An 11,984-nucleotide genomic window follows, 5' to 3' on the forward strand; every position below is an offset into this window, starting at 1 on the left:
GATTCAAACATCAATATTTACAAATTTTATATTAATTTTTATTAAAAATGTAAAAGAATAAAAGTTAATTTACTTCTAATATATAAAAATAATTTAATAATTTCTCACCTAAATTACCAATAGAGATAAAGATAAACTGTTTAGATTATAGATAAAAGCTTATGATATAAATTAAATAAATAAAAAAAAAGTTGTCATCGACAATGAAAATACATCTTTGCACCAAACAGAAACTATGGAAATGACTAGCAAAGATTTTCTTTGCACCCCACTTCCCAAAGAGAAAGTAATCATATGAGATCAAAGATATTTCAAAATCGATATAATATGGAATTATTAATACATCGAAAATTATATATATTTTTAGAAAAAATTAAACATAATTAACATTAACATGTTAATACTTTAGTTCAACGGATGTGATGGTTCAATGGTATTATAAAAAAAAAAAATCCCCATTTAGGATGTTTATATTGCATCGGACCCGGATTAAATTGTTTTTATTACATCTATATAACACAAGTACACGTCGTAAACATCAAATTTTGGGTGTGTGTTTCTTGTTTGGTATCATAAGAAAAGATGGTCTACTTTTTCACTTTCAATCAACTCATTATAACCTTTAATTCTTTTTTCTAACTTCTCATCAAATCCTCCATAAACAGGCTTTCATACCTCATTGTTGGGACAGTATTTGATTTAACAATATCTTAATATACTTGTTCAATTTTTTATTTTAAAATTTTCACTCAACTATACGTCTTGTTGATGTTTGTAATGAAGTAGTCTGTTTATGCAAGAAAAAGAATTGGTTTTTGTCTGAGCCCAATTTAATTGGATTCACTGTTCCAAACCCAAATCTTCGTTTATAATCTTTTCCAGCCCGTTAGTAAATCTTAGGTTAAAACCCAAATTTTGTAGGATCTAGCCGTTTCTTCTTCTTCTTGGTCCAAAACCCTTAAAAAACATCCTTAAACCCTTACCTGTATTGAATTTTAGTTAATTAATCTGCGAAAGAAAACAGGAAGAAGCAAAGCGATGAATTCTGAAATTGATTCTACGAAAGAAGAGAAATTGAAGTCTCTTTTGGGTCAGCTTGAAGTAGAGTGTGGCATCTTCGAAAGAATTGTTTACAAGAACAAGAACCAGCATAGAAGGTCATCATATTTTCAGTATCTTTTAAAGGTTAGTTTTATTTCTTCTTATTTTGATTTTTTTGGGGTTTTAGTTTTCTAGGGTTTTTTTGGATGGTGAGAAAGCTGAGAGAGCGAAAGAGGAGGAGATAAATTTATAGGAGTTTTGGGTTGTATATGGTTCTTTTTGTTAGAAAGGATAATGCCCAGTTTGAGAAAAGATGTTTGATTGCCGAGAAAGCTGAGGGAAGAGAAAAGGACATTATAACTATAAGCTCTGAGCTTTTTCTATCTGTTGTTTTTTTAAAGAAGGAACGAGTTAAAATCCTTGTTTCCCAGGTGATGAGTTATATAACCAATTTAGTACTCGAGAATTTATGTTAATTCTATTTTCTTCTTATGCGTGCCTAAATTTTCTTTTTTGTGTGAAATTAGGTAAGGAGGGACTTGAGATTGTTGAAATCTGCTAATTTGGAGGAATTAATAAGTTCCTGCTTTCTAGTTATCACTGGAATCAGACCTAAACAAAAGGTGCAACTTTTAGAAAGGTATGCATATTAACAGTTACTACATTTACATTTGATTGGTTTGAACTACATGTATTTGAATACTGGCTTTGGCTTCACAAGGACTGAGAAAAAAAGCAATGCGTTTGTTTTCTATTGGTTGATGCAAATTCGCAGTAGCTTAGGGAGCCTAAAATCAAAAGGATTATTTATGCTGCGCCGTGGATATGTAGGTTGTTATCTGTTTGTCTAATGCATCTTTTGGTGTAGGAGCTGATGCAAGAATAAGTTGCAATATTGTCTCATCTGACAATCAATCTTAAGCTTGAACTTTAATCATGTCATTTTCTATGATAAGATATTGATATTTATTTAGCGGAGACTAAATTTTGGAGTTCATTCATTTTGTTTGCTTTACAGTTTGAAGAGGAGAAAAAATGATGTTGGAAAACCTAATTTTATGGACCGACTTTTGGGGGCAGCACGCTTACTATCACAAGTACATATTTCGATCTCATTTCGTCCTCACACTATATTGTTTGCTACTATCAGTTTCCTTGAAATTATTATCTTTTACTTTGCTAGCTTATTGATTTTCTTGCCTGACTTTGTCCTCAATCCAAAAATTTATTCCGATTCCTTTGGTCTTAGATTTATCATCTTTAGATTTCATTATTATTTTCATTTGCATTATTGTGCCTGTAGCCTTCTTGTCTATCTGTATGTTTATGTTGCATCTCAACTTACGTCTTTAATTCCCTTGTTTAGTGTTTTGGTTGTACTGGAAATATAAAAAAAAAAAAGTTGACATAATAGTGTATATTATAAAAATTCAAATATTCTATTACCAGTCCCTGTTTAAGATTATCGTGTATTAATTCTTTGATGACTTTTATTAGTTTATATTTTTGGTATCTTTAAATTCGAGCAATACTACATCCTTGAGGCAGTTGGCTGGATGCAACTATCGAGGATTGTTGTGACCAAATAACTATGTAATTATGTGCATTCATCCTTCTTCCTGCTGCAGTATTTATATATGAATGGTTTCTGTGTTTCTCTTGCAGATTGTTGAGCCAATGTTGAGAGCAGCGACGTATCCTCTATCAGTTTCTTTTATTAAATTGGATAATACATAAGGATTGGGAGACTTTAAAATAGAGGTTGAAAGTTGACTTTAGATTTTGTTTTGTGTTAATAGGCTAGGTAGTGACTCATATATTGGTGAATCCTTAAAATACATGTACTAAAGCCATCGAAGAAATTCTATCATCTTTTGACTACCTTGACAATGTTATAGTGAGATATCTACTCTGGTAGCTCGCTCATTTTTTATGGGATTTTCTCTGACTGTCTTAGCTCTCCTTGCACGCCTTCGAGTTTTGGTTCAACAAGTAAGTTTAGAAACTTCCAATTGAATAGTTGAATTTTGTAGAAACAGTTATATACCCCATTTAGGTCATTAGGTGACTGCATTAATTGAATTTACATGGTTAATGGACCTGTTTTAAGTAGCATGAAATTCAAACTTTATTTTCCTTTTTGCAGATATTACTTGATATGGTCCCAGTGTTCAACACCGCCTCTTCTCTCTCCCAAAAGAAGCAGTCCATTAAAATAACTCATCAAGGAATTGAGGTTGACCCATGGTTCATATTTGATAGATTCTTATGGTCCGGTTGCATAGAAGTGGCGCCTTAGCCTTTTTTACTTCACAATGATGCAGGTATATAGAGAGTTTTTTCCGAAAAAAGAGGACTTTGTCACCCTAGAGTGTGTCTGGAACATGGATAAGTTTGTATTGGTTGAGAGGACAAATAGATGTGAGATTGAAATGCAAGAAAGGGGCAATGATGGAGAAGTTTCAGCAGGAGGTAATGCAGTGCAGTATGAGACTATCGAGTCGTTTCTTGGAGGTAAAAACGTTCATCAACTAGACTCTTTACTAGGGTACCTTAATTGGATTAAGACAATAATCTGATCCATCAAAATGTTGCTGAACAAGTAGATGATGAACCAACTGCTGAGAAGGCTGATGCAGAAACATCACCTTGTATGAAAGTCTCTATAACCGGCATCACAATAGACCATGACGACGACAAGATGCAGGTTGAAAATGTTGCTGAAAAAGTAGACGGCACTGTTTTCGTAGAAAACAGTGAACTGAAAAATGTATCCCAAGCTCACTTGGTTGCAGACACCAGCACTTCTGCTATCTCTGATAGTTTTGAAGTGATGTCTAATGCGAGGAAAGTGGCTTTTGTATCTGTAAAAAGGCCAGCATCTTCACCAGCAAATCCAACTGATCTTCCTTTAAGGGCTGGTCCATCAACAATGAATCCAACTGATCTTCCTTCAAAAGGAAGTGGAAGCAGCGGAGGTGACAAGACAGATGCTTTTTATAGCTTGCTCACCCTTGGAAACCTCAATAATAGTCTCTTCGAATGATTGATCAATTCAACGAGCCATTCTTTCAGTTCGTTTTTGGTTAGTCTTGGTTTTACAAGAGGATATTTAATTTGTACATATGACATTGGATTTTCGCAAATCAGAAAGTTCATTTATTTTCAGTTGAATTTGCAACCCTTACATTGAGTCCTAGATTAGATATCAGCATTCAAAATTTTCACCTTTTATGCTAGCTCGTGATCAATATGAATGAAGCATTTAAACAGCTACCAATAAAATATAACATAAAAATGCATCAAAAAATTAATACATATTGGGTTTCTCATCATCATGATAGGTTCTTTTAACATGTTGTCTAAGGAATTTAATCCAACATGCTGTCTATAGCAACTCTATGAGCTTTCATTGTTCAATCAATGGATAACAGGCTTCAGAGGATGCGCTCTAAGGTTTGACAAGTCAAGAGCAGAATCAAGCTCTTCATCTAGTTCACCAACAACACTTCTGCAATAATGAAAAGCATAAAATGCTAAGGAAGTCAACCAAGCTAACAACTGAAAATTTCAAATAATGAATAGAAAACGAAACCGAAAAGCAAAGTACATGTTGTCGCCTCTTATTATGTACAAACCCAATACAAGCTGCTGAACACCTTCCTGCAAATTTCAACTCGTAAATCATAATAAAACTTTTCCAATTGAATAATATCATATGTAGGATGAAGAAAAGACGGGAAAGAAAGAATCAAATAGAGGCTAAGAAGTTGCTCATATGTATTTTGAATTATGATAAAGAAAAACCTCTTGCTTCTTCAATCAACTAGGTGCCAGTGGTTAAATGTATAAAATGAATTGAATAAGGGCACGAACCTTGGTGGAGTACACACGTTCATGAGATTCATCGAGAATGATATTTGTGGCCTGGTCAAAGCCTTTTAAGACTCCCTTTGCATTAGGGAGAGGAAAAACAAAGGAGTAATGTTGCAAATTAGGATCTCATTGAAACTAAAATAGTTTAGAATTAAGCAAATAAAATTTTCTTCTTTCAAAAGGATAAAGAAATGCATAGCAAGAATTCCTTAACATACTACTATGTTGCGCCCATCATTCGTGATGACCGAGATTGTCTCTGTACATAAAGGAAGATGGTTCAGAGTTTGATAAATAGACAAAGATGATAAACAATGCCAACACATAATAACTTCGACAGAAAATGCTCATCAAGAAGATAAGGAATAGAGAAAGGGTTTGAAAGTTGAGGCGGATGCAGCCCCACTTTTTGTTTGCCTTTAGATGTTATGCTTATAACATTCCAAGAAACAAAGGGGTTATCACAGTCTGCTTACGATCTACAAGAGACTCAAGTCCAGGGCCAGTTGACATTTCAAAGCTCTGAAAAAGCAGTAAATGTGACTATCAATTATGCATGTCACATGGAAGAACTAAAAGGTCTGCATACAAAACAAAATATATCATTGAAAATCACATAGGGATAAATACTTCGTAATTCAAATACACATTGTAACTCTTCAAACTCTCACATTATAGACAGAATACTCCCAAGACTTAACTACCCATATGTCTCAATGCTATACTTCAAAAATACCTTTTTAGGATCACAGAGACAAATCCATTACTAGAGCCCTAAACAACTGGAATTCAATAATTTATAGGTTGTCGCAATGTATCAAAGACATTTCTTCACAAACCAATTTTGTAGATATTCAATAAAATTTCTTCAATTGATTTTAAGTCCAACTTTTGAACGTCTAATTTAAAAGTCCAATTCAGAAGCCAACCTGCAATACTAAACAACAAAGACCCATTACTATACACAAACAAATTACAAAGAAAACAAAACAAAAACAAGTGCTTTCGACGTCAACCCAGATTTCAAAATCACTCACTTCAATAAACCCAAGTCTCAAAATCCCATATTTCATCAGGTTAACAACTTAAAACTATAAAATCTATATTAAAAAAGTTTTACATTTAAGAACAAATAAGAAATCAATAAAGTGCAAATAAAAACAGAAATTTTAACAGAGAGAAGCTAAAACCTGAGTATGGAGAAGCTGAAGGGATCAGTTAGGAACCCGAATATTTTTCGGGTCGGGTTTCCAAAGTATGCCGGCTGGGTTAGGGCAGAGGGGGAAAAGAAAAGGGGGAAACAAACAAGAGCATTGAAAATAGTTAGTTTATAGGAGTGTTCATCTCCTATTTGGAAGGTAATGACGTGGCGTAATCTTTGTCGTAGGTTGCTTTTTAAGAATGACGTGGCATTTCATCTTGCTGTTAACAGGCCTAAATGTAATTCATGGGTGTATTTTTTTAAAATTTATTTTTGTTTTATTCGTATTGGGCTACTGGCTTCAAAAAAGACTATGAAAAATTAAATCATAAAAAAATTGAGAAAATATATATTTATTAGAAATTTATATAAAAAGGACACCTTTAAAATTCTATTAAATAATATTTTTTAAATATAATTGTTTAGACTGTGAGTTGATAAGCATTCGGAGTATATTAAAATATTTAAAAATAAATATTAAAAAAATATGTATATCAATTTTTTAAAATTATTTATAAAATAAAAAAATTCACTTTCACTACATCAAATATTCATCGTTAATATAAAAAAAAAATTGAATTGTCATGTTGATCAACTGAATCGTCAAAATCATGTAAAAAAATTGTATAGTTCAGTATATGTCATGGGACCTTATTTATATACAAAATGCAAAGGTTGGAGACTGACCCAACATCACAAATATCTCGTTTACAGATTTACTATGTTTTATTGCATGATGTTAGCCATTATTAACTGTAAACATTAAACGTCCCCCTTTTCTAGATATTTTCAGAAGTTCCCAACAGTGAATTTAAATTGGAACTCAAGAGAAAAGATTAGCTGAAAAAGAAAGAAAAAAGTGAAAGCAGATTAAAGAGAGTTCAATTGGAACAACTTTTAGAGAAAGAGAGAGATTGTATTGAAGCATTATAAACAAAAAGTTAAGGGCTTAAAGGCAGATAACTATGGTGAATGCAATTCTTTATCATCAAACTTCACCACTGCTTCTCTTCCAATGTTGTTCATCCTCTCATCCTCCTCATATTCCCAGGTACCTTCAACTTCTCCCATTCTTCTTATTGATGGGTCTTTTCTTTTTTTATCTGGGTTTCGTTCATTTAGCTTTATTATAGGGTTTTTGATTGAAGTTTACTGGAAAGTGGAGAATTCATGAACGAGAAAAATGGTAGCTCGAATAGTGTGGAGAATTGGTGAAAATGCTGCTTGTTTTACTTGACATTTTGTTATTATGGATGAGGGCATTTGTGAACCTTTAAAGCGAGATGATCATAGCTTCATAATTATATATGGTTTTTGGTATTGAGTTTGCATAGTAAAGGTTGGGGATAGGGTACTTCATTTTAGATGTTTCATGTGTCTTAATTGATGGGTTTTTAGATTTTTAGAAACCCATCAACATGCTCTAACATTTAACCCTTATCTTTGACATTTGACTGTGTTGCTATTACAGGGGATTGCCTGGAAAGCTGACATTAAATTGCTCTATCAAGAGCCCTCCTAATAAAGTTATTGCAAGTCATATTGTTTCAGGCCTTGCATCTTTGATATTTTTGTCTCAAACAAACCAGGTGAGGTAGTTGCCTTTTTTCTATTCCCAATGGTTTTGTCACTGTTTGATGAATTTATCCGAAGAGGTTTGTCTAATTGTTCGTCAGTTTATAAGCTTCTTTTCTGTATGAAAAAGGCATCCCTGCATGTGGTAACACTATTAAGATTGTAAGAAATTCCAATATCCACACAAATTAAGCTTCAAAGTTGTCTAGATGTTGGGATAAGTACTTTCCAATGCCCTCTATGTGGAAATCATAGCATTGCAGTACGGAGTGCTTTATGTTTTATACTTAATCGCCATTCGTTGGCAGGTTCTTGCAGCTGATTTATCTCATGACCCCAGCATCTGCCAGCTTGCAAGTGCCACGGATAATGAACTAACTCTACCCCTTGAAGAAGATTCTGGTGAAGGAAATGGGAAGCTAATGATGATGAGAGGGATGACAGCAAAGAACTTTGATCCTGTTAGATATTCTGGAAGGTGGTTCGAAGTAGCATCACTCAAACGCGGATTTGCAGGACAGGGTCAAGAAGACTGTCATTGCACTCAGGTAAACATTAAGGCTTTGTTGGTAGAGTGGAAAGAAAATTGGAAGGATAGAAAATTGAAGGGGTAAAAATAGAAAGATGGAAAAGATAAATTTTCTTTCCATAGGTGCCCTTGGTAGGGAAGATAAAATAAAACAATTGAAAAATATATAATTTGAACTAACACACACTTCTTCCATTTTCTCTCACATCATTCTAATTTAGAAGAATTGGTTTTAAGGCATCAGGATGGAAAATGACCACCCCTCCTATTTTCTTTCCAACCAAGCACACCCCAAATATATTTTCTTTACACTTATCCACTCCCTCCTCCCATCTCTCCACTTTTCCACCTAACCAAACACACCCTAAAAGTTAGATACATAACTGATTTTGTGACACTTTACTGATTTACTCCCATATTGAGAAACTCTGAGGATCCGCTATAATATATTTGTAGAGACTTAAGCTCATACTTGAGAGTCACTTTTTGTGGGAAACTGTAAAACTTTCGGGTCACTATACGGGTGCAGGTCTCCACAAATATTTTAATTTTACCTGCTATTGTTGTGACTGACAGAAGCTTGAACTATTTCAATCATCATAGGTTTCTTGAGTTTCACTTTACCATATGCAATTCAATGAATAAAAAATCAAACCGGATTTCAAGCTAGTTTTATCTGAACTGGAAACTAGTACTAGTTTCTTATCTCATCTTCATTACTGTTATAGATTTCATCCAGTCAAAACTTTTTTTGACTCCCAAACTTTGATTGCTAAAACCATACATGTTGTAATCAATTAATTTGCAGGGAGTTTATACATTCGACATGAAAACACCTGCTATACAGGTCGATACGTTTTGTGTTCATGGAGGGCCGGACGGGTATATTACCGGAATAAGAGGAAAGGTTCAATGCCTTTCAGATGAAGATTTGGTGAAGAATGAAACTGATTTAGAAAAGCAAGAGATGATTAAAGAGAAGTGCTACCTTCGTTTCCCTACATTGCCTTTCATCCCCAAAGAACCTTACAATGTGATTGCTACCGATTATGACAATTTCTCCCTTGTTTCAGGAGCAAAAGACACAAGTTTTATCCAGGTAAACATATAGCATATTTGATGAAGCATACATTAAATACTCATTACAGAACGGCTGTTTTTAAACACAGATATTAGATACGAGCATATCAAGGCAAAAGACTGATTTCTTGTTCAAATCATACATAAATACAACAGTTGATTCAGAATCTGAATATTTCAGATATGTAAAACTGGTTCTTTGTGAATCTGGTATTATTGTTTCAGATCTACTCAAGAACACCAAATCCAGGACATGAGTTCATAGAGAAGTACAAATCGTACTTGTCAAATTACGGATATGACCCAAGCAAAATCAAGGACACCCCACAAGATTGTCAAGTGATGTCCAACAGTCAGCTAGCTGCTATGATGTCCATGCCTGGGATGCAACAAGCTCTAACAAACGAATTCCCTGATCTTGAACTAAAGGCTCCTGTTGCATTTAACCCTTTTACGAGCGTATTTGATACTTTGAAGAAGCTGCTTGAGCTTTACTTCAAATAGATGTTCAAACTTCCATAAACACCATTTTATTTTCTGTATTTCAGAATGAAATTATACAGATGACAGGGTAAATCAGTAAAGTTATATCATCATTTGAGCTGGTAGTGGAAGTTTATCTAATTTATAGGCAGATTTAATACACGAAACACTAACTTTTTTCTCTCTATCCAACAAAGCTCAAACTAGGTATAAACATACAAGATCAAGTTTTATATCAGTGATTAAAATAGATCGATTTGACCATGTCAAGCTTTTTGCACAGAGAAACCGAGAATGAAGTCTTTTATTTCTTCATTGACAGCCCTCTCAAGGGCAGTACGCCCATCTGCATCCTTGACATCATACTTAGCTCCAGCTCTCAACAGCTCTTCAATTTTTGGCTTGTCGCCTTCCGACGCAGCCAGCATCAACAAAATGTCTACTGGGTGTATGTTTTGGTTCAAAAGAGCTTCCATCTTATCGTAGGAACCTTCGACAGCAAGCATCCCCATGTAGTTGAAGTACTGCAAAACAAATTAGCTCCATCAATGGAAGAAGCAAAGAAAGCTTTCGTATACATACGTGTATGAACAAACACGTACTCGGGCATGAATCTAGGGTACGATACTTCAACATATTCACAAGAGATTCATCTATTAACATCCACACATTTCCATTCTCTGGAGATGACATAATAATTAACAACCATTCAATAAGTTGATTAATTTTCAATCCTCTTGATATGTTTGTAATAATGTTATATCATCATGAAATCATCTCAAAAAATTTAAAAAGAAAATTGTTTTCTACCCTTCAATCTAGCATCCTCTATCTAAGTAGGTTCCTTTTCCAGGCAGGGAAAATGCTTGAATTCCCTGGCTCTTTTTCTTCATTACCAAACAACCAATAAGTAAAAACAAGAAAAAATAGCATTAAAAAGCTAAAAAGACCCATTAAGCAAACAATCTCACACTTTCTCTAACCTGGACAAATTGAACAAGAACAAGTTGTTCGACAAAGAAAAGCAAAGCTGCAAACGTATAAAGCTTAAAGAACAACCTGCTCAACATCATCCCTGTCAAAATCATCCCTGCCCTGGCTGCCATAAATGCCAGCACCTTCAGCATCAACGCCGTTCTTACCAAACTTGAACCAGCATTGAGTTCTTGAACCATTAGAGGGTCCAATTCTTGAGGGCCTTGACCAAGATAGAGTTTTTTGAGAGCCCAGAAACTTGGAGCTGAGTTTTGGCAGAGATGGAAGAGAATTTACGGGTTTTGAAGTAAAGGGTATTTGAAAAGTACACGGGATTGAAGCCATTGATGATTCTTTTGATTTGTTCTTTTTGGTTCTGCGAGACAAGTGAAGTAAATGAAAGTGGTTCGTTTCACTTCAAGTTTCTATCCACTCATCGTCTTGGAGAAGAAATGTTTAATAGTGTGTTTTGTTTTGTTGCATATTATCTTGCATTAGTGTTCTTGGCCGTTGATTTGGTTGACTATTTTGACCTTCTATGAATAAAAGGCTTAGTGCTTAGTTTGCCTAGCTGTTATTTTATTTTATTCTTCTATACAATACCTGGAGGCTGTTTTATATTTTAAATAAGAGCATAGATATGTTTTGAATTTGTATATATTAAATCTATTTCTTTTACACAAATAATAACACTTCTTTTATTTTAATATTTTTTTAATACTTAAACTATTATTTCATTATATATTTTAATCCATACGATTAGGGAAAAAAATTAGCACGTGAAGCTATTAAAATGAATCACATCACTTTCTTTTTTATTTTTTTATATAATGTACATTATATCAATTAAAAAAATTAAAATATAACATATAATTTAATATTTTTTTTTAAAATTTCAAAAATATATAAATGTAAATTTTGAAAAGTCAAAATTAAAAAAATAGTTAACTTTTTTAAAAAAATTACAAAAAACCTCAAATTTTAAAAAAAATATATTCTAAAAATATGTAATAAATTTTATTTTATTTGCGAAACACCAAAACTACATAAAGCATTCTAAGAATTCAAAATAATAGACTCATAATTAAAAATTTGAAAAAGATTAACTTTGGAAAATTGAAAAAAAAATTCTAGAAAAACTGAAATATTTAAAAAAATTGCAAAAAAATATAATTTCTATAGAAGAATTTGATTTTTTTTAAAAAGTATATTAAAATTCAAAAT

The 11,984-nt window shown here is 33.1% G+C and overlaps 4 protein-coding genes across 11 annotated transcripts; 2 read left to right on the forward strand and 2 right to left on the reverse strand.

Moving 5' to 3' along the window:
- The first annotated feature begins 800 nt into the window (after positions 1-800).
- LOC107938624 (uncharacterized) lies at positions 801-4,209 on the forward strand. Its single transcript, XM_016871852.2, has 8 exons — positions 801-1,185; positions 1,569-1,681; positions 2,060-2,138; positions 2,707-2,735; positions 2,940-3,033; positions 3,188-3,277; positions 3,366-3,555; positions 3,648-4,209. The coding sequence occupies exons 1-8, from the start codon at positions 1,039-1,041 to the stop codon at positions 4,085-4,087; spliced, it is 1,182 nt and encodes a 393-aa protein (XP_016727341.1). The 5' UTR covers positions 801-1,038; the 3' UTR covers positions 4,088-4,209.
- Positions 4,210-4,294: 85 nt separating this feature from the next.
- LOC107938625 (sm-like protein LSM8) lies at positions 4,295-6,280 on the reverse strand. Of its 8 annotated transcripts, none has more exons than XM_041086983.1 (7): positions 6,108-6,280; positions 5,654-5,846; positions 5,394-5,439; positions 5,136-5,176; positions 4,918-4,992; positions 4,652-4,704; positions 4,295-4,552 (listed from the first exon to the last, which is right to left on the reverse strand). In XM_041086983.1, exons 3-7 carry the CDS (start codon positions 5,428-5,430, stop codon positions 4,462-4,464), a joined length of 297 nt encoding a protein of 98 aa, XP_040942917.1. In that variant the 5' UTR covers positions 5,431-5,439; positions 5,654-5,846; positions 6,108-6,280; the 3' UTR covers positions 4,295-4,461. The 8 variants fall into 8 exon arrangements, with proteins under 8 accessions (XP_040942917.1, XP_040942919.1, XP_016727344.1 ...); XM_041086985.1 differs by having other exon boundaries at positions 5,394-5,498; XM_016871855.2 differs by lacking the exon at positions 5,654-5,846 and adding an exon at positions 5,847-5,854.
- Positions 6,281-6,807: 527 nt separating this feature from the next.
- Positions 6,808-9,910, forward strand: LOC107938645 (chloroplastic lipocalin). The gene is made up of 5 exons (XM_041086987.1): positions 6,808-7,169; positions 7,590-7,707; positions 8,002-8,241; positions 9,031-9,321; positions 9,528-9,910. Exons 1-5 carry the CDS (start codon positions 7,084-7,086, stop codon positions 9,804-9,806), a joined length of 1,014 nt encoding a protein of 337 aa, XP_040942921.1. The 5' UTR covers positions 6,808-7,083; the 3' UTR covers positions 9,807-9,910.
- On the reverse strand, positions 9,817-11,324 carry LOC107938646 (protein LHCP TRANSLOCATION DEFECT). Its single transcript, XM_016871869.2, has 2 exons — positions 10,845-11,324; positions 9,817-10,309 (listed from the first exon to the last, which is right to left on the reverse strand). The coding sequence occupies exons 1-2, from the start codon at positions 11,103-11,105 to the stop codon at positions 10,052-10,054; spliced, it is 519 nt and encodes a 172-aa protein (XP_016727358.1). The 5' UTR covers positions 11,106-11,324; the 3' UTR covers positions 9,817-10,051.
- Positions 11,325-11,984: the final 660 nt, after the last annotated feature.

Source organism: Gossypium hirsutum, chromosome D01 (assembly GCF_007990345.1).
Source record: "Gossypium hirsutum isolate 1008001.06 chromosome D01, Gossypium_hirsutum_v2.1, whole genome shotgun sequence".
Lineage (NCBI taxonomy): Eukaryota > Viridiplantae > Streptophyta > Magnoliopsida > Malvales > Malvaceae > Gossypium > Gossypium hirsutum.